Raw genomic sequence first — 23,142 nt, 5'->3', positions numbered from 1 at the left:
TTGAATAACTGGGGAGTCAGTTTTGATTTCATGTTGACTTTGAATAAAAAGACTGAAGACTGGAACTAATCCAATGCAATTCAATCGAGACTCCCTGCTATGACGGCCACATTCATCTTCAAATGCTCTCGATTTCAAGGAATCTCAATGAGGCTTGCAGTCTGGAATACATCTGAAGCAAAACAACTATGAGCTATTTAGACTTTGAAGACTTTGGTGAGATGCTCCCCAGCCTCCTATACAGAAGATATAAGATCACTTGAAACTTAAACATTTAGAAGTCAGATCGCGGTTCCAAGTATGTGAAATAACAGAATGTGACAGCCAATCCAAACCTAGTTGTAATGTCCCTGCTGTGAAGGCAACGCTTTGAAAATAGATCCTACAAATGATGCATCACGTTCTCGAATGAGGACTCGGTGTTCCTGAAACCAACCCAGAGTCCAGACAGGTAACGTCAGTATTCTGTAAATGAACCTTGAGACCTGAAAGTATAAGGTCTATTTATTGGAGTACAGATGGAGCAGATGTTCTGGTGGGTCTAATTCTTCAAAACGAGGCTGCGGAACTGGAAACATATGGAGACCGTCATTGAACAAGAGCATTTAAGTCAACAGTCCAAACTAAATGTGCTCACAGGGAGACCTTGGAATTTACCCTCCGAAATAAGTCTCATTCCTGTCCACCAGGCCCAGAAACTGGAAAAACACTTAGTCTGTTGTGTGTGTGCAAGTCTTGTATGGGGAACGTGGCCAAGATCAGCATGCTGGCTGATTAAATCATGTTTTCAACATATTTATCTACAAGTACAAATGTGTGTGTTTGCACACATTTTTTTTGTTAAAAAAATTAATTAAAAGAAAACGTTTACAAAAAATATGGCTTTACAAGTTGAAATTCTATATGTGTGTGTGTGTGTGTGTGTGTGTGTGTGTGTGTGCATTTTTGTGTGAACATTTTAAGATTTACTTCTCAAGTTATATATAACATAGCTTACATGCATAAGCTTAGATAAGCATAACATAAGTTTTATATATACATGTATATGCATTATCCATATAAAATACATGTCTATTATATATATATATATATACTATATGTTATTATAAAATAAAATAACTTTTACAAGTTAAAATTGCATTTAAAGGAAAAGCTCAACGTTCTATACAATAAAAATTAGTCATTCCAATGCAAGCAAATGTAAATGTTTTAATGCAAAGTATTTACTCTAACAGATGTTCTTTTTTTTTTAAGCTCCTCACCTGCAATCGGTGGTCCCGCTGTCATTGGTATGGCCATGAGGCCGAGGAGGTAGCCGATGGCTTGAGACGCCTGCATGGGCCCTACCAACTCAAAGGCGATGGGGGCCATGATAGTGATGAAACAGCCGTCACAAAGACCCATCAATACGAAAACCACCACCAGACCTTCGAACACGGCGCACTGAGGTATCATCATGGACATCAGACCCAGTAATATGAACGAGGCCACCTACACGTATACAGACACACAGAGATCGTCTAAGCATGTGGACTAATGCTGCGCTCCATCCGAAGTTTGACATCTCAGATTTACAGCCACAAAGGCATTCCATATCCTGATGCTCAGAAAATTACTTACAAAATTTTTTTAATGGTACTGGTAACAGGATTAGAATTTAAGGGGATACTACAGAAAAATACCATAGAAAATGACCAAAAAAAAAAAAGGATAATATGGTGCAGATTTCATTAAAAAAAAATTTAAACTAATTTTAAAAAGTAAATTAAGAAGAGGAATAAAAGAATACATAGAGTGAGTCCTGCTTTTTTGATACACAGGACATTTATTATAACCTGTATTGTCTGATCTTGAATACTACCAACAAGGGATGAAAGTTGTTTGGTCAAAATTAAGCCTGCAATGTATTATACATTTTGTAATGACAGGTAGATTGTGAAATATGCTGTTTAAATCGGAAAATTAAACTATGTTGAACAAGCTCTTGAAAGTGCATAATTGCAAAGTTGATATTTATGTCATATTTTAAACAAGTATACAAACAAACAATTTTTATTGTTATTGGTATTGTTGGATGTTGTGGAAGTTATTTTTTCAAAAAAACAATTATATATAAAATAAAACACCCTCATTAAACATTAAAATGCCATTGAAAATCAAATCCTAGAAACAAATATTTCCTTTAAAGGAAAAGATACTTATGCAGATGTTCAACTGAAGTTTCCTGGCAACCAAATTGCAAAAGAGAATGAAACAGCACGCTGTTTTTCAGGAAAGAATTATATATTGACATCATATAAAATAAATCTAGAATTAAAGAGAAAAACTAATTCAAATTTTGTTCCACTTTTAAAGAAATTCAGAAACACTGAAGCCATTGATTGGGCTGCTGTAATGTAACACCGGTGTGACCTTAAGCGAGACACTTCACCGCAGCAGGACCGTCCTGTCATCGTTTTATGCCAGTTTATATTGACATTGCATGAAAGTTGCAGAAACTACTGATTAATCAGTGAAATAATTGACGATTAGTCGATTAATCGTTGTAATAATAGTTAGATTAATCGATTATCAAAATAATCGTTTGTAGCAGCCCTAGAAACAAACTTCTCCAGCTATGGAATTATGATTCACTGGCATGCAGTAAGCAGTTCCTGTGGGTTTCCGTACCTGCATGTAGATTTTCTTTACTCCAGGTATGAGGTCTCCGATCTTCCCAAACAGCAGTCGACCGACTCCAGACGACGCTCCGATACACACAAGCAGCACCCATTCCCTCTGAGTGTCTCCAAACTGCTCTTTCACAAAGTTCATCTGCCACAGAAACAGGAAAACCATCAGATGATTAACATACACATACAAAACTATCTATCCATCAATCAGTTCACTCATCCATCAATCAATCAATTCATCCATCCATCCATCCATCCATCAAGCCAGCCAGCCATCCACAACACTGTTCAAAGGTTTGGGGTCAGTATGATAGAAATGCCCAAAAAATTATAAATAAATGAATTTCTGTGTTAATGAATTGATTATATTCATGTATTTGACATAAAAATAGATGATATGGCGTAGATATGGCTAGAAAAAAAAAACTCTATAAAACTTGATGATGTGACAATGAACACTAAGGTAATGGCTGCTAAAAAATTAGCTTTACTAATTTACTACACAGGGATAAACTATATTTTAAAATATACTCAAAGAGATTCAATTGAAATTTTCACAATATTACTGTTTTTACTGTATTTTTCATCAAATAATTGCAGCCTTGGTGAGCAAAAAAGACTAAAATATTACCAACCCTAAAATACGTTTTTTTTTATGAAGTTCTCAGAACATAACGGGTATGAAGCTACATTTAATAACCTTTTATTTAAACTTTAAAGCAAGATTATGATTTGAAAAAAAAAGGAACGTGTTATGCAAAACGTACAAAATTTGATTTTGGGAAAAAGTTAGAAAACTAAAATCATATAAATCTATGAGACATGTGATCCCTTCAAATTTTACAAAAGTATTAACACCATTAATTAATTCTATAGTTTTAATACATATTGTATACTAGGTTTTAACAGTGGAGATATTTTCTACTGCGGGACACAGGAAAAAATTATTATTAAAAATGTATCTCCATCAGCAGAAGGTATTTCTGATGATTGGACTTGTTTGAGGATAGTTCAATATGTATAGTTAAGTTATATTTTAAAACACACCTAAATGCGACAATTTTTTGTCAGCATACCTCATATTGACCAGGGTAAAACGCTGGTTGAATCTTTGTAGAAATAAGAAACTTTTAAAGAATCGAAACTTTTAAACAATCTGAAGTTTTAGAACTGGAATAAACCTGATTAATACAAATTATACTTCAGGTCAGTCAGAATATTTCTACCATAGGATGGAAGTAGTAGGGGACAATATTTATTTAAACTTTAAAGCAAAATTACACTTTGAAATAAATGTAGCACATTCAAAACATTCACTTTTTTCTAAGTGAACGTTTTGGATGTGCTATACATTTATTTCTTAACATCTGGTCTGTATCTCCTCCCTCGCCCATCCCATATCAGTTTCACAATGGACAAGGCAAGTATCTTTAAGTTTTTATTTATGATATAACTTAAACTAAATACATTTTTTGTAAACCTTTCATTAAAGGTATGAACCACCATTACATAAGGAACTACTTTTTAGATCTCTGAAAAATGTAAGATGTTTTTTTTTCATATATATTGTTACCTAAAACTGTAGTAAATGTTTTGCTGTTTTTAGTGCCATGTTTGTTTTTATATTGAGTGTTTTATGTATAATCAAATATTTTATTTATTACCATCTTCTTTAAAATAGATCAAATATTTCTTGAGTCATCATAATTAAAATACTTACAAACATACTAAACAATGTTTTATTAAAAATGTAAATTTTTAATTTGTACTGTATAAAATCATTATGTCTATGGAAAGCCTCCCATAAATTAAGACAATTTGACGTGTGTGTGTGTGTGTGTGTGTGTGTGTGTGTGTGTGTGGTTCATGTACCCCCTTGTTGTGCACTAATACATCAAATGTTTGACCTGAGCAAAATTTGTCCCCGTGAGCAAAACAGCTTTTTTTTTTAAATGGCAAAATTATATTAGTGATGTTTTTGAAAATACAAAAATGCAGAAAGTTTACTGTGATGGGTAGGTTTTAGGGCAGGGGATAGAATATACAGTATAAAAATCATTGTCTATGGAAAGTGTCTGGGCATGTCGGGGTCCACAATATCCCTTATGGTTTGTTAAATCAGTATCACATTTACAAACTCCCTTAAAAATCATTAAAAGCTGTCACTCATCTTAGCTCATCGCAATCTCACCTTACATTTTTATGAGAGCTTTGAAATATAAGTTGAAATATAAAACCATGGTGTGAGCGCTCTTCACACAGCATGAGTCCCTGTCAAAACGGTGTGTCATTCGACATGACGGGTGTGGGGCTGCTTAGAAGCGTCAGATATGGGTGATATGGAAGCAACCCCTAATGTTATGCTCGGTTTAAAATGCACAATAGCTTATTCTTTGTGCGTCCCCATCCAGGACGCCCTCGGGGTGTGCATGCTGTGACGCTTCCTCATAGAGGACGGCTGGCAAAGAGGCCATTGTTCAAAATACTTATTCCTCAATGAATCTCTCGTAAGAAATATGAGTTGAAATATAAAATCTCAAAGTGTTTGTCATGTAAGAAAAAGTTATCGGTCGATTGCCAAAATAAGTAAAGGTATAAAAAATGTATTTTAATACAACAGTTCAATAGACAAAAAGTTAATATTAAGTAATACAACAGTTCAATAAACAAGAAGTTAATATTAAGCGACTTGCATTGTCTGACTATAACACTATTGTCTGATTTTGCTCTATTTTGTCGTCGAAAATGGTTTGAAACAAAGTCACAGCTCAGCAGCTGCGCATCTCCATTCAAACACAGCGGTGTCTCGTTTATGAATGAACTGCATTTTTAAATGAATCTAGTGAGTCAGTGATTCATGATTACCCAATCATAAATACTGTCACTTGCTTTAACCAAATTCCACTGTAAATCACTTTAAGGAGTCAAATATCACCTCGTAATGGGAAGAATTTATCATCAAATTTTGGATTATTGATAAGAAGGTGCTCCTAAATTTTTGACTGTGCTCCTAAATTTTTTAAGTTAGGAGCATAAGTGCTCCTAAAAAGATAAATAAGCGTAGAGCCCTGAATTGTGTGTGTGTGTGTGTGTGTGTGTGTGTGTGTGTTTATGCATATTGTGATCAGCTCTTATGGTCTGTTAAAATTGTTTATTCCTCCACTTATTTTGATATTGTCCTTAAAACCAACCAATATCTTTCTCACATGACCGTAGAGTGACCATAAGATGGAATGAGGGCTGGATATCCTCATATGGTCAACAGATGTCCCCGGATGTGAAAGGTCAATAAGCCTGGTGGCTTCAAATGTGACATGTCAAGGTTCAAAATGGAACAAAGCTCTTATTATGGATGTGGGTCAATGACGGAATTCCACATATACTAAAACCGTATTGACCTATTTGACAGCTGGAGAATTAAAAGGTCACGGGTCAACGTTGGAATTCCAAATATGCAAAAACCATTTGTCATATTGACATCTGAAAATTAAAGGGTCAAAGGTGAACGCAACCTGGGTGGTCCGGGGTCAAGGGGTCAAACCCCTCAGTGTAAAAGGTCAAAGTTCATCATCAATCAAAAAAGTTGACAGGTGGTGAAGCATATTGACTACTTTCATTAACCGACAGCAGCTTTTATATTTGGGTGGAGAGCGGAGCATTTGCGTCGCACGCAAAACACAAAACTGAGCGGCTCCGATGGAGAAAATCTGACTGGATCTAAAACTTTCAGATGACACACAGCTCATTTCTCCGTCTCTGTAAGTTCCCGAAACCATGAAAACACACAACACACGGTAGACACGCGTTTGTGCAGCAGAGTGGCTCTCTCTCGACACTGTATGATGTGACAGACAACTAGTTGTCCAGTCCTATGAAGGGCCGTACAAGCCATAATTCATTCTGGTGCTCTCACACACTTATATTCTCCTTTCACATAGATACATTTTTGCTCTCATAGTAACAAACTCATAGTAACACGCATTCTTACATTTACCTCTTACATTCATATTTTAAGCACACATTTATTCATTTTGCTCTTATGCAAATGTATTCAAAGTATAAATGTAATGTTATAAATAATAAATCTATATTAGAAGAAAATGCATGTTAGTCTAAAGAAAATATGTGTATGTAAGAGAAGAATGTATGTATGTCTGAGCGAGTATAGTGGAAACGGAAGGCAGGTTAAGCGTGATCAGTGTTACATCAGCATGGCTGAGGTAGATGAAGCGGCCGCAGAAGTGTTTCAGCAAGCTATTTGGGTTTTTTAAAAATATTATAATTGTGAAAAGCCATCTTTGGCCTTGTCCCTTGAGCGAGTTGTGATTGGGGGTGTGGGCACAGTGGTACAGCACCTTCTCTGTTTGCGCATCTCTGCTCTTTGCGTCCGTATATCCGGTTTACAGATATTTGGTAATAATGTCATTTGTGTGGAAATGATTGCATTGCATTGCTGTGAGCATAGAAATTTAATTGAGTTCTTTTGCTTCATCTTGCACTTGAATGGTTTAAACTTCTAGATATCTTGTATTTTGGCATAATTTTTTTATGTACTGTTCGAGCACGAGAGAAGAGGTGCAAGAGAACTCGGGGTTCGGGGTTTGTGTGCTCCAACACGTGCAATATTTTAAAAAACACACGTGATGACTCAATTCCTCTCCTGGGACCGGGATAATGACCTTAATGGGTTAAGGCCAGTTTGGCCAGTAACAGAGCAAATAAACAACTAATAAATTAAAAAATAATAATAAATAAATAGGTAACCAGTATGGGAATCGGCCCATTCGATTGTGAAAAAAATCAGCAATTGGAATCGGTCATGAAAAATCCTGATCAGTGCATCCTCGGAATACAGTTAAACCTACCTGAAAAACTTAAAGCATGGTTCATTTCATTTTTATCTTTTTACTATAGTCTCTATTTGTGCTAAATGGTTATCATTTATTACAATAAAAATAATAAGTCATATTTATTTATTTTTTATATTTTATTTTATTTTACTTATTTTTTGTGAGTGTGTCAAGGCCAGTGAATTTTTTGCCAGGGCAAGTAAAAAATTTGAACAGTACAAATTTTCCATAGTGTTGAGCCCTGTCAGTACTTTCAAAATCAGTATCATAACACTTGTACAGAGATCTGTAGAACAAGTCGGTTACAGAATGACTCTTTAAAATTAAAAATTAAAGTTCAATTTAAAAAAAAAAACGGTAATTGAAAAGAAAACAGGATGACTTTGAATAGCATAATAGTTGTGATAGGATGAGCTGAGCAAGTCTAGCAGATGTATTTCCTGGTTTGAGTGACTTCCTGCTTAAAGGGGAAGTAATGGATACCAAAAAAAGAAAAAGAAAAGAAAAATGCATGCATATAAGTGTGAATACATGTGTGAAAGTGACAATGTATATATGTGAGTTAGAATGTAGGTATGTAAGAATAAAGAATGCATATGTGTGGATGTGTAAATATATGTGCTTGAAAGTCAGAATACATGTATGTGTTGAAAAGTAAAGTGTTTATATATGTAAGCAAACATATCTATGTGAAAGAAGAAATGTGTGTGAAAGTAGAAGCATATGTATGCGAACGGAGAATGTAAGTGTGTGAGAGAGGAGAAAAAGGTGTCACGACCTTAAATAACCGTACTGTGTGTGAACGTAACCGTATTAAGGACTCAAATACAGTATTCTGCTGCTGTGTGAACGTGGCCAAACTTAATCTCAGTATTCACTCAGTATTATCTTGTACAAATGCATAAACATTAGCCTCTTATTGACATAGAAGTGCTAGTTAAGTGTGATTCCTGTGGCTAAATGCATCACTTGACTAAACGGTTGGCTTTGTACAGCCATAGTCAGCCTCTGGACTTCATCAAAGCCCTTTTCTTCAGCCTTATCAATGATGGCATAATGCTGCTTTGTGGTGGGAACAGAGGAAAAGCAGCTATAAGTTGAATATTTCCACTCATAGATGCCCTTGTTTCTAAGAAGGGAAGAGGGGGAGGACATGGGGTTAAAAATAAAAAATCCTTTAGAAGAATTTCCTGACACTAGAGATCACAGGCCTGTGGATTGGATGTCTTTTGAAAACCGCTTGAATGAGAAAACCTTAGGGGCACATCAAAAGTCCTGAGATTTCACATTTAGGTTTAATGTGAAGGAAGGGCTTTCCTAATTCACCACGAGAAGCGAGAACCAAATGCATACACACACACACACACACACATATACGCACAACAAAAGCCGGGACTAAGTGTTTACTTCTGGTGCGAAGCCTGAAAAAACACGACTGTAGGTGGAAGAGTGAGACTGAGGCGAGGGGGGAAAGGTCTCTCTCATCAACTTTATACCAACGCCCACAAAAAAATACACACACATCCCAAACACAAGTTGGCTAACTCACAACTAACCAAATAAACACTTGCTTCAAACACATACCAATGATTTGACATATATCAATAGAACACAATTGCAACAAATTCACACACAAACACACACACACATTTCAAGTATAATGAAAAAATATTGGTGCAGGATTTACTTTGAAACAATTTGCACTCTGAAATTGCTTGTCATTTTTTTTTTTTTTTTTTACACAAATGATTACAAAGAAATGGCAAGCAACACACTGAATTAATCGTGAATTTTTTAAGACTCCAATATGTTTTATATTTTCAAAATATACTACCACTCAAAATTTTGGGGACATTATGATTTTTTTTTTTTGAAAGAAATGAATCATTTTCTTCAGCGAGGACACATTACCTTGATTAGAAATGGCATAAACTACATTTATATTGTTAAAAAGGGATTGGTGTGTTTTTTAACATTTTTTAAGTCTCTTATGCTCACTAAGAATGCATTTATTTGATCAAAATCCAATTAAAATAGTAATGTTGGGAAGTATCATTGCAATATAAAATTACTCTTTTATATAAGAGTCTTTTTATTCTATATTTTCAAATGCAATTTATTCCTGTGATGGCAAAGCTGAATTTTCAGCATCATTACTCCAGTCTTCAGTGTCACATGATCCTTCAGAAATCATTAAAATGCTGATTTTCTGCTCAAGAAACATTTCTTGTTTTTCGTCACTTCAAAACACTTCATATTTTTGTGGAAACCGTGACATATTTCCTCAGGATTATTTGATGAATAGAAGGTTCAAAAGAACAGAATTTATTTGAAAAAGAAATCTTTTGTAATATTATAAAAGTCTTTACTCTCTGTTTTGATCAAGTTAATGCCTACTTGCTGAAAAAAAGCAATATTTTCTTTAACGCTGATAATTTGAGCACATCTCCATTAACCACACTGAAGTATTCCCACACATGCTGAACAACTAAAGGTTTTGAATTTCCACGCTTTACAGGGAAAGAAAAGCACACATGAAGGAACCATCTGCGTCAAGCTTTTCTTTCAGTAAACAGTGCATTCTCTTATATCATCACATTTTATGGCCTGTTTATCAGTGTGACCCAAACTCCATTTGTGCACTTGGTTCAGCGGCTGGAAACTAATTCTCAGCTGAAAACAAGAGAGAAGCACCATTACGGCTGAGTAATTCAGGTATCCAAGTAAAAGTATGTCCATCACTATGACAACAGAGAATGAGTGAGAAGGAAAGGTGAAACAAGGACAGAAATCCCCAGAGTCTGACCTGAGATGACACACGCTGAGTTAATAATTCATCATCAACATGTGTGGACTCATCACATAAGCTTTCTGTAATGCAGAGTGCACTAAATATTTCAGTTCGCGGAACCCTAAAACATTATTTATGCATAGGAAGGGCGCTTCGCTCCTATAGCCTCCTCTGTTTTCTTAACGTTAAATGCACACCGGCTTGACTGTAAATCGGAGGCGTTTTGTTCACTTTGTTTTGTCGGCTTGTAAACAATAGCCTCCACAAAACAGCAAATGTCAAAACCCTGTTTAACATTCAGTTCAGAAATAAAGTGCCAAAAACACTGCATTTCATGATTTATTGACTGCACTGATAAGGATTTGGTATTTAAAAAATGTTAACTAGAAAAGCAAATCACTTCCAAGAAGCAGAGCTACTGCAAGTTTCATGTTTCATAAATTATGTGCTAAATCTGAAGACTTAGTTCACACCAAAATAAAAATTGACATTAATTAGTCATCTTATAAACCAATATGGCACAAACACAAAATAAGATGTGAGGCAGAATGTTTTTCTAAACAACAGGGTTATTCTAGTATTATTTACTGTATATACTATGATAGTATTTAATAATATTTCAAATGAGCTTTTAAGCTTTTAGTTCATTTAAATTAGCATTCAAAAATGATAAATATGCCTCCACATTTTTTCCCATGTTGATTTTAGTCCCCACCACTTAAGCAGGGATATATAAACATGCATATTAATGAAATTAATTATTTTTATATTTTCAATTTAATTTCCGTTTAAGTTTTAGTGATATTGTTGTGTGCATTTGTCATTTTTGTCGATTTTAGTCCCCACCACTTAAGCAGGGATATATAAACATGCATATTAATTAAATTAATTATTTTATATTTTCAATTTAATTTCAGTTCAAGTTTTAGTGATATTGTTGTGTGCATTTGTCGTTTTTTAATACTTCTATTTAGCTAAGTAATTAAACTTTCATTTTTTTATTTCAGTTTTAGTAATTTTATTGCTTATAGTGTTCTTATAGTTAACTAAAACGAACTAAAAATAATTTTTGTTAGCTAAAATAAAGCTTAAATAAAATAGAATATTAATATTAGATGTAAATCTTAAACTTAAAAAAAGGCTGAAACATTCCAAATTCCAACGTTTGCCTTGGCAGCTAAACAGATTAAAATAAATTTAAGTTTAAAAGAATAGCTCACCCAAAAATGACAATTTGTTGAAAATTGACTTTTTTTGTTTCTTCATGGGAACAGATTTGGAGAAATGTAACATGTCTTGTGAAGCAAAAATCTTTGTGTTTGTAAGGCATTTTTACGTTAAGCTGTTGCTATTATGGATATGAGTCCATAATAACGCGTCCTCCAGGGAAAAATTCCATCCCGTTGTCTCTCACATCAAAATCCACCAACATGCTTGTTTAGAACTGTTTTTGGCTTGTAAACAGTGCTTGATCTGTGCATATTTCTCTCCTGATTCAGACGAGATTACATTTTCACTGGAGAAAGCAATATTATAGACAGAGGACTCGTATTTTAGCTGGAAGCGATGGTTTGAAATTAAAAACGTCTTAATAATGGATTTGTTTCTTACAAACAAGCAGCTTTTCACTTCACGAGATCTTAATTGATGGACTGGAGTGCTGTGGATTATTTGTGGATTATTGTGATGTTTTTATCAGCTGTTTGGACTCTCATTTCTGACGGCACCCATTCACTGCAGAGGATCCATTGGTGAGCAAGTGATGTGATGCTACATTTCTCCAAATCTGTTCCCATTAACAAACAAACTCATCTACATCTTGGATGGCCTGAGGGAGAGTACACTTTTTAGCACTTTTAATTTTTGGGTAACTGCTCCTTTAATGGTGATGAACCCTGTTGTGTTGAATTCATTCATGCAACTCTCAACAACCTCAATCGAGTTTGACTACATTTTACTGTGATTTTTAAAGCTCAACAGCATCCGTCCGCATCATTTTCATTGTAAGAAAAAGAGTAGTGAAAACATTCTGCCTTTTGTTTTGTACGGTCTGATATTAGTTGGCTCTACCCAGTTTGATGACTCTAGTTTAAAAATGTCCCGTCAAGTTTTTAGGGTGAAAGAAAGGACAGGAGTGTCAAGAGGAATAAACTCCTACATGATGCAGAATGAGTATCCTGAGGTCAGTATGATTTCAAATCATGACCTCAAATGTAATTAAATGTTTGGAAAAAGAATTTGGGTCACAGTGGAAGTTTTGCAAAATGACAGACTGGTAACAATTAATCATTGATCACATCTGAATCTGAACCATTATACGGCTCGAGAATATCTTATTTATTAGATTGTACTAATTTAAATATCATGATATCAATCATCACTTCAGTCAACTGCACTTGTATTATTCTGAAAATTTCTACATGTAAATCTATGGAATCTATAGGCCTGTGTGCATAAGATCTGTAATTATGATTTAATGGTGGAACTCGGCTTACAGCACACCAGGGCTTTGTGCCAAATGTCTGGAAAGCGAGATATTAATTATGCTCAGAATCTGGCATAAAAAATAAAACTCAACTTGAGTAGTGTGCGCACATCCCACTGGGCATGAGCGGTTTGAAGGTGAGGGCCAGCAGCGACTGGACCAGCATGAAGATACTGAGGATCTGGAAGGTTCTGGGAAGGCCCAGCGGTCCAACCACTTTCTTGAGCAGCACAGGGAGCCCCATAGAAAAGAGGCTGCTGCCTGCCGTCACCACGCCGTTGGCCAAACCCAGTCTCTGTCGAAAATAATGCCCCAGGATCACCAGAGACGGCTGGAATGCGAATGAGGATCCGCAGCCGAACAGTATCCCGTATGTGAAGTATCGAAGACCCAGTGTGCTGAGGAGAGAAGACAGGATGTGAATGTGATAAAAGGAAAATGGATAAAAGAACAATGCTGATGAAAGGTTGATGGAAGGTGCAATTTTAGTATCATACTATTGTAGTTATATTATTATACTATATCAATATGTTATTATTAGGGATGTAACGATTAACCGCAAGCCGGTTGAAAATCGATTCAAATATGTGACGATTCAAATTGGTTGAGATGCCAAACAAATCGCGATTCAATTAGGTGTAGGAGTTTATATGAATGCATGTCTGAGGGGAACTTACTGTCTTTAGAAAAGTTTAGATGGTATTTTTTCTTTTCATCTTGCCTCTGTATAATGCATATTAAAGTTCATAAGTGCAGCGCTGCTTTGTTTACAGCGGAAACCAAGGAAACGCTTTAAGCGCCACCTGCTGGCAGAGAGTGAATCTGCGTCTCATTCAGCTCGTCTGCTGTTTTTATGTATAGTTTCACAAAACTGAAGTCAGACCATATTATAGTGTTATATTTCAATTTCACAAAGAAACGTGCAGCATTTTGTTCAAGCAATAATAAAAGGACAGATTTTGTTTAGAATTTGTCTTAAATCTCATTTTGTAAAAAAAAAATTAAAAAAAATTGTGAATCGAATCGTAAAATCAAAATCGTGAATCATTACATCCCTAGTTATTATTATATTACTATTATAATATTATTATAGCTTTTGTTCATATTTTAAATTAATTTTATTTTTAGTTTTCCTTCTAAGTTTGTTAATTTTGTTTGGCATTTTTGACATTTTTATTAGTTTTGTGGGAGTAGGGGGTTATATATCTATATAGTTTTTTATTAAAGGGGGGGGGGGCTAATTCTATTTCATGCATTCTGACTTATTTACACTGCTAAAGAGTTTGATTCTCATGCTAAACATGACCAAAGTCTCAAAAAACGAGTTGGACATATGTCTGTGTCGAAGACACTCCTTCAGAGTTCGTATAATTTTCATAAAAGTTTTTTTCGAGTATGGCCCTTCATGACGTCATATAGGGCGGATTTCCTTTTATGTGCTCTTCTTCCAGAACAGTGTGCGCACACAGCAACCAGACTGTTTTCAGAGAGAAGCATAAAGCTGTATCTGTCTCTTATAAATCTGATAAAACTAAAGACTCTTTGGAGGTATGAAGGAAACAATACTACTCTATAGGTACTCAAGATTAACATGACATTGGCAGAAACTGTGTGTGTGTGTTACGCCCCCTTTAAGTTTAAGTGTATTGTTTTGTCATTTCTACTAGTCAGTTATTTTTTAAATATGTCAGTATAGTTTTTTAAAGTTTTAGTTTAAGTTTATTGTTGTGTTTTGGCATTTTCATTAGTTTGTTTTTTCTTTAAAATATATCTGTATAGTTTTTATTAGGTTTTAGATCTAGTTTATTTACTTTTTAGTTCTATTTTAGTTTTTTTTTTTTACTTAACGAAAAAGAAAAAAAAAAAGAAAAAAGTTGCTTTGACAACTAGATAAATAAAATGTTTAAGGTTTTTTATGTATATTTTATTTTATTTCAGTCAATATTTATCTTATTTCAATCAACAAAAATATATATTTGAATGGTTTTAGCTTTAGTTTTTAGTGAACAACAATAAGCCTGCAGTGTACTTGAAAGTAGATTATTAAAAATCTGTATGTGCAGATAATATAACATTAATAGAAAAAAGGCCATTTAAGTGTACTTAAAACAAGTCCTACTTAAGTTAGTCAAAGAAAGCACTATAAAACTCATATTTCATTTAAATTTAAACTAAATACATTTTCATTTAATTGCTATTAATTGAAGTGTATGAAAACATTACATTCAATTTGCGCTTAAGTATATTCTTTTAAAGTATATTATTTCCATAAAAAGCACTCTTTTTGAAAGTAATGTTTTTCTCAAGTGTCCATAAGCAACTTCTGCAAGATGGATGCACAAGAAATAAAGTCATACAAGGTGCAGGATTGATTTTTACAGCAGAACTGTTGAACTTTCATGTTTTTCTCTCCGTATTAAATTAAAAGCATTTCACTTCCAAATGACCTGTGACACCTGAAGCCAGAGAATGTGCAACACACGGCCAGCAGGACACATTATTTGCTTAATGACCAAACAGACGTTAGTGTAAATGATGGATTGTGAGATGGAAGAGAGAAGCTCGACCCTGCAGGAGACACTTGTGTTCAAAGCCTGAGGAAGGGAGGGAAATAGTTTGTTTGTTTGTGTGTGTGTGTGTGTGTGTGTGTGTGTGTGTGTTTGCATGCACTTGTTAGTGTTTGTTGAGTGTTCTAAACGCAGCAGGACCAGGGTGACCGTTTGTTCCAACCTTTTCTAACAACAGCAAGAGCTTTTTTTTTTTTAGCTTGGAATAAAATCAGCACTCTTTCCAACTGCACAAGGATCTCAGAGAGAAGGCACTGTGAGAAAACAATGAGAAGGAAAAGAATGAAGGAAAGGAGGGAAGAGAAAGAAAGCAAAGATTACATAAATGTTCTGTCGTACAGGTCCTGCTCTCCTACGTGTTTATGTTTTTTCCTTTTGTTTAAAAGACTGTCAGCGTGATTAAGTAACCTTTTATATAAGCACACTTAAGGAGGCTGAGTGATTTGTCCGCCTCCATCACTTCAACCACAACATCTCTACAAAACCCAACTTTCAAAGACATGAACGCACAAAATGAGTGACAGGAGATATTATTGATTCACATCTTACACACGTAAAAGAGAAACAAAGAATTGTTTTGCAGAAAAATTTTGTTCTTGGAAAAAGGCACAAGAAAAAATAATAATATTTAACAGAAAAATATTGTTTTTTTTCTTCAATAAATGCACAAGAAAAAATCATAACAATAGTTATATAAAATAGAAAAAATAATTAATACATATAGAAAAAATACTGTTTTGGGAAAAATTTGATTGATTTTATTTAGTTCTGTGTGTATATTTATGGTATATTCTGTATATTCAACAGTTAGGAACTTAATAATTTTTTAATGTATGTATCTTCATTTTTTTTACTTTCTGAGACTTAGCAAATGTGCAAAATGTTCAGCACACTGTGGTGCTCATACTGTACATCTGGGGCAAGTGAAAGTTTACACTTTATGCATGCAAGCAGATAACAAAGACACTTCAAAGTAAAGGGAAACAGATTCCCACAAATATATAGACTACAAAGACTGAACTATATGTGCTGCAGCTGTGTATGTCATGTACAAGTTAAAGGGGTCATATGATGCGATTTCAATTTTTCCTTTAAACACATTGCATTACACCAAATACACTAAATAATGTTCTTTTTAGCAACATCATATGACCCCTTTAACTCAAATTAAGTTTAGAAACATCTGCATTATTGAGCAGTTCAAGGACAGATGCTGTAACAGGGCTCGACAATAAGGACTGCTCGATGGCCCGGGGCCAGCGTGAAAGATGTTCGGGAAAACTGACGGATTTGTCACTGGTCTGATCAGGCCACTGCTGCGTCTTCACGAAAGTTTATCATTTGCATGTGTTTTTAAGCCTTGATAATTTAAACATTTAAGTGATTTTAAAGCATTCAAGCGCAAGATGACACGAAAGTTGACAACTCCATTCAGTACTCAGCAATGTTCTGTGTACAACTCGCACACAGAGTCGCAGACAACACCGAATTGAGTTCTCTTTTGCGACTACTTGTGCTTTAACAGACAAATACACCTGGCCAATTTGAACATTCAAGCAATTTAAAAACATTCAAGCTCAAGAAGATGCAAATAACAATTGATTCAGCGTGTTCTGTGAGTACAGCGTACATTCACAGAGCTGCGTCTCAGGCATCGCATGAGCCCCAGATTTTCTTTCTGCGTCTTGCACTTGAACAAACAAATACATACAAAAGTATGTCAAAATATCCGTCTTGGCGAATATCCTCGAAAACAGTCTGTTATGTCTTTAAGTGAACTTAAACAGTGACGGTGCTGGATGAGCATTCTGGATAAAATAAATGTGTTTTGGTAAGGCTGAAAGAATTAAAGTAAATCTAAAATTCCAATGCAGGGTCAATTTCAGGAAATGATGTCATTGTGTGTCACATTACCAAGAACAGTCACATTATTTGACTGATTTCATTTTGTTCTGTGTGTATAGTTATTTGTCAGTTCTGTTAAAAATGTATGGAATGAATCAAAATAATAAATATTTTACATTAAATTATTGTTTTTGGAAAAATGTGCATGACAAAAAACATACAAAAATAAATATAAAAAAATCATAGGTTATTTCAGCTTTTATATATTTATTTATTTATATATATTTTTTTTTTGCATATAATTTCCGAATGGACTGTGAAAATGCTAAAGTAACACGAAAAAAAAAAACAATATACAAATGTTACAAAAGAAAAAGTAAGAAAAAAAGAAGGCATTTACGTTGCGAATGAACTGGTGAGAAGACCGAGGAAGGCCACAAATGCTCCGCAGACGGCTGTCTTCCGGCATCCGAAGTGATCGGTGAACATACTGACCACCGGAGAGCAGAAAAATATCATCCCCATCGCCAGAGCACCAACCCATGCTGGACAAAGAAAGAGAAAAAGATTTGATCAATAAATGATGAAATACATTATCCTGATTTTCCATTTGCCAAACTCACTACCACGATGCTGTGGTGTTCTGGGAGGTTAGAACATTGCTATCATAGATAAGTATATACATATCTATAGTTGCTATTCTGTTGCTACTGTAGGTCGTTCGGAGAATTTTAGCGCATTGCTATATAGTTGCTAGGTGTTTTGTACTGGCATCAAGTCTCATCAGCTCAGTCTGTGGGATTTTTTGCCTGTTTAATCCGTTAGAAAAGCAACAACACACCTCTTTTCAACAAGTGGCACAAACTATGCAAATCCCTAACCATAAGCATGACAACAGAAACCTAAGTCAGCACCACTAATAATATCATTGACAAAATAACCAGGTTTGAGATTTATTTGTGTGAACGAAGTTTTCTCATGTGATGAATGTGGAAAAACACCAACAATTTCCTCCAACAATTTTGTATCGATCTTGAAGACGTCCACGATCTACCTTTCAAACGTATCGTAGAGATTGTGTCCCGTTTGTGCCCGCCTTGGCAAGTATTCCTGTAAATACATTCGCTTATGCCTTACAGTTATATGAGATATTAGATCCATCTTAAAGTGACAGCAGCCTAATAATGCCCGTGTCATTAATGTTAATCAAACAATAAAAGACAAAGAGAAAATCTGCTCTTGACTGAATCACATTTGTAGCTTTATATTTCATTCATACAGTAGCTGTAAATGAAGTAAACGGTACAAAGCACTGTTTACTTCATTTGTATCTTTGTTCTGTAGTATTAATTTGTTTTATTGCTTGTCATTTGTTTCTTTGTTGTTTACTTGAGAACTTTAATTTTACTGCTCAGTAACTTGCAAAATAGTCTTAAAAAACAACATTTTGATAAGATTGTGATCCTTCCTGAAGAAACTGCTATATATTTTTGCCATATCGCCCACCCCAAACACAAACAGTATATTTTACACATGCATGCACCCAAACAGACGTTCTTTGTTCACCCAGATAATTCTGCAAAGAGACACAGATGAAAGTCCATCATCTCTGTATTTAGAGCACTGGCCAGTTACAATAGATGTCAAACACACTGCATGTTTTTCATGGTTCAAAGGTAGTTTAGTGTCTGCACAGTATGTCTGGATTCTAAGGACACTGGTTCAATATTTAACGCTGATCTCTCTCCATGTTTGAAGGATTAAACATTCCAGTGACTATTAGGAATGGATTACCTTACTTCTCCAAGAAAAAAAATCCACACAGAAAGCAGAAAATATCAGAGGCTTTTAGTTTTAACCCATCATAAATAATGCACAGCTAACAGCAAAACAAAAAAGAAAAGGAGTCTGATGCAAATGTTTGGACTCGAAGAGAGGGTGGTGGAATCGAACCTGAACTGGTTTGGACCAAACAAGAAAGGGCCTGGACAGTGTTTGCTTATAATATTCAGAAACATATCTCATTGTTCTGATCTTAAATCTTTCATTTTGAATTTATGAAAGCAATCCCAATGGATTCAGCTGTTTTGCTGGAGGAAAAAATCAAAATGAGTAAAAGCAGAATAAAGATAAACTTGTATGTCAGGTAATATATTTGTAATTAAACATTTATAATGATGAAGTTGCAATTTAGTACATTTAAAATATACAAACAATATTGTAATATCGAATAACATAGTTAATTTAAATCAAGTATTTACATATGCTTCGTAAGTCAACTCATCAAAAGAAATACTTTTTAAAGCATGACTAAAGATTAAAAAAAATCATGCTTTAAAATGTACTTCAAAGTAAAACTTTTAATTTGACATTGTTACAAAGTGCACTTTTTAAAAACAACAAGAAGCATAGCCATGAAAGTACCTCTCTTAGACTTAAGTGGCCTTAATTTACAGTTAAGCACACTTTGTCGCTAGGGTAGATTTTTTACATTTTGTGAAAAAAGTGCTTCCTTGTGCAAAACACATCACCACGATATTACTGTAAGATGCAGAGCATTGCTATGCGGATGCTAAAGAGCAATTTTTAGTACATTTTTTGTGTGGCCGTATCAAAAGAGAGTGTGTTCTGAGTGATGTTCTACCATCTGACCCCACTGCGGCCCATGCGGCTGACAGCTGAAACAGAGTACTGAAAAACAAGAACAGACACATGGTTCTCTCCTGTCACCCTCTGACTGCTTTTGTAAGCAACGAGTTCTATTTGTTTACATCTTTCTGGACGAAAAATTTTTGAAAAATAAACCAGAGAAACACAAAACCGCCAAAAAAGGAATGAGAAACATTTTGAATCCACAGCTACAGTCCATGAACTTTTCAGCCTTTCTTTATACCTCTAAGATCCTTTCACCTTCCCTTTAAATTCTCCATTAAAATGCTGAAATCACACTGATTTGTCTTCTAGAATGTCATGGAAAAGTTTATTTATTTCAGTAATTCAACTCAAATTGTGAAAGTCTTCCCCATGATTGTGTAGCCTAGTGAACCAAACTGAGAGACCATTTTGAAGGCTCAGGAAACCTTTGCAGGTGTTTTGAGTTGATTAGCTGATTGGCATGTCACCATATTCTAATTTGTTGAGATAGTGAATTGGTGGGTTTTTGTTAAATGTGAGCCAAAATCATCACAATTAAAAGAACCAAAGACTTAAACTACTTCAGTCTGTGTGCATTGAATTTATTTAATACACGAGTTTCACAATTTGAGTTGAATTACTGAAAGAAATGAACTTTTCCACGACATTCTAATTTATTGAGATGCACCTGTATATCAGCATTTGCCTACTAACAATGTCTAACAGTGGGTAAATATGCAATAAACTTACACTTACACTGTCATTCCCACTAAAATCTAAAATCACCATCCAATTGCATTGTGGTGGAAATTACATTTTTTTTTTGTTTTAGTTTTTGAATTAAATTACAAAATCCTTTGTCCTTTGTTCACCCAAGTCACTTAAAAAGAAGCTGAAGTAAATTATGAAAAAGTTCAAGTGTTTTTGTAGCCTCCATAAATAATTAAGAAAAAGTAGATATAATTTGTTAATTTCTAATAAAAAAAATTACCATAATAAATGTGCCTGACGTTAAGGAAACACCCCATTGTTAAAGGGGTCATCGGATGCGACATGCACTTTTACAAGTTGTTTGAACTGAAATGTGTGTTGGCAGTGTGTGTACACAACCACCCTATAACGATAAAAATCCACGCTGTGTTTTTTTTTTTATCTACTAAAAACTTTACCCCTTTCTCAAATCGAGACGATCTCAGATGCCTGTCTGTGTGACGTCACAAAGACAGGCCCCTCCCACGATAGTTTTATTTACAGTAGGATTTCAGCACAGACTGGACTGGCATCTTACCTTGGACCCGCCCTGAGTGAGCTGTCATCAGTCCGCTATTGTTTCACCGCTGGAGCAGATGTAGACAAGAATGACTCTTAAGCGATTGAGGTGTTCTGTTGTTGGATGTAATAATGAACATAGCAGTCGACATCTGAGCCACTGAAGATGCAGTGGATTACGTTTGTTTTTGAAGGGAATGCGCCCCCGATTTCCCTAAATATGTCTATGTTCGCGCGAATCATTCGTGATCCAGCTTCACCTACAGAAGAAGTGAGTATAAGGTATATTTTTTAATGAATCTTTGCAAATCGCCTTTCCTAATAATGTGCTAACTAGCAAGTTTCACGATGAATGCAGCTAAAGTAAACAGTCCCTCAGAGAGCAGCTCGGAAGAGGGGGGCGGGGTCAGCAGTGCTCATTAACATTTAAAGGAAAATGCTACAAAACGGCTTGAGCTGAAAAGAGCTGTTTTTGACAGGGTACAAAAGGTGTTTTTTACACTACCATTGAGAAATTTTAACCAAACTATGTTACAGACTTTTCATTAAGACCCTAAAGAATCATATCAACTTGTGGAAAATGAGCATCCAATGACCCCTTTAAAATCAATTTCTCTGTGAAGAAAATGAATGGGATTTTACTTCAGGAAGCTGACTCTTGCCCTCTAGTCTTCCACTTTTCACTCATGCCTCTCTGTTACTCTATTTCATTTATGCCACTCTCCTCTGCTTTTCATTATATCTCTCTCTCTCCTTTGTTTCAAATCACCTAGTCCTAATTCTCACTAATGAGTTCCACGTTTTATTATTGGATCATTTGTTAAATGAGGTAGAGAAGATAGAAAGGACAGCACGAAAGTGGTTTCCATCTAGAACAGAAATAAGAGAGGAAAGAGAAGAGAAAAAACAAGGAAACGAGTGACCCACTAACACTGACAGATGCTCTTTGACAGATTGTGGATAAAGACACTCAGCCGCAGGGAAGCAGATCACTCTCTCTTAATGTCCCTTTCTTGCTCCTACATGCGTTATTCCCTCGATTTTCTCTCTCTCTGTTCATATCTGTCTGTCCTTACAAGACCCCTCATGTCTCATCTGTCAGGGTGAATCTCAGGAAACCTGTCAAGAACATGCCAGGGTTATATGTCACACCAAATCAAGAGAAAAAAAGTACATTTTGTATAAAAAAAAATAAAGCCATTTTTTTTTGCATTGTGACATTATTTTCATGACATTTATGCACAAATTTCATTACTATAATGCAAAAACATTGTGACGTATTTATACATCATGCCAGAGTTTGGTGTATTTCTTTTAATTTATGGTGATTTAATTTGAAAAATTATTGTATTTCAGTAATGAGAACCAAACTGAGAATTTAAAGGTGGGGTAAGCGATTTTTCAAAAACGCTTTAGAAAACTGATTCGGGCCGACTAGCAAAACAAACTTGTAGCCAATCAGCAATAAGGGGCGTGTCTACTCATGATGTGGAGGAGAGAGCTTTCAGTGCACAGGACGGACATTAGCGAGCCGAACGACAAAAAGATAGAGATGGCGGATAAAAAACAAAGAGGAAAAAGTCTGCGGAACAAAAGAAGGCTTAAAGTGAGGCGTCTTCTTCTTCTTCTTGCTTTACGGCTCCCATCCACTTACATTATATGGCTGACAGACTGCAACGGTTCGAGTTAAAAATCTCTGTTTGTGTTCTACTGAAGAAACAAAGTCACCTACATCTTGGATGCCCTGGGGGTAAGCAGATAAACATCAAATTTTCATTTTTGGGTGAATTATCCCTTTAAGGCAATAAGGCAAGAAGTAGGACCCGTGTAAATATCGGATCAGCTTTCCAGCGCTGGAGAGAACCATAGACTGTATAAAAACATGGATGTAGTGTCCATGATGTCACCCGTAGGTTTATGAAGAGCGTTTTTTTAAGCCTAAAGTAGGCGGATCTGGCCGTCGCCATCTTGGCAGCGCGTCACCACGCGTCACTCCCGGATAATCGAAAATGGGCAAAGAGGCGGGAGC

General features: G+C 35.2%; 1 protein-coding gene across 1 annotated transcript in view; it reads right to left on the bottom strand.

Moving 5' to 3' along the window:
- Positions 1–23,142, bottom strand: part of LOC107704630 (monocarboxylate transporter 8-like) — a 38,105-nt gene that overhangs the window by 2,294 nt on the left and 12,669 nt on the right. Inside the window, exons 2-6 of the mRNA XM_016507616.1 lie at positions 17,611–17,755; positions 12,909–13,196; positions 8,516–8,651; positions 2,671–2,814; positions 1,263–1,491 (exon numbers count right to left, since the gene is read on the bottom strand). Coding sequence (XP_016363102.1) covers positions 1,263–1,491; positions 2,671–2,814; positions 8,516–8,651; positions 12,909–13,196; positions 17,611–17,755 — 942 coding nt within the window. The remainder of the gene's footprint in view (positions 1–1,262; positions 1,492–2,670; positions 2,815–8,515; positions 8,652–12,908; positions 13,197–17,610; positions 17,756–23,142) is intronic.

The sequence above is a fragment of the Sinocyclocheilus anshuiensis genome, unplaced genomic scaffold (assembly GCF_001515605.1).
Source record: "Sinocyclocheilus anshuiensis isolate Anshui unplaced genomic scaffold, SAMN03320099.WGS_v1.1 scaffold1646, whole genome shotgun sequence".
Classification (NCBI taxonomy): Eukaryota; Metazoa; Chordata; class Actinopteri; order Cypriniformes; family Cyprinidae; genus Sinocyclocheilus; species Sinocyclocheilus anshuiensis.
This window is presented reverse-complemented; position numbering and strand designations above follow the sequence as displayed.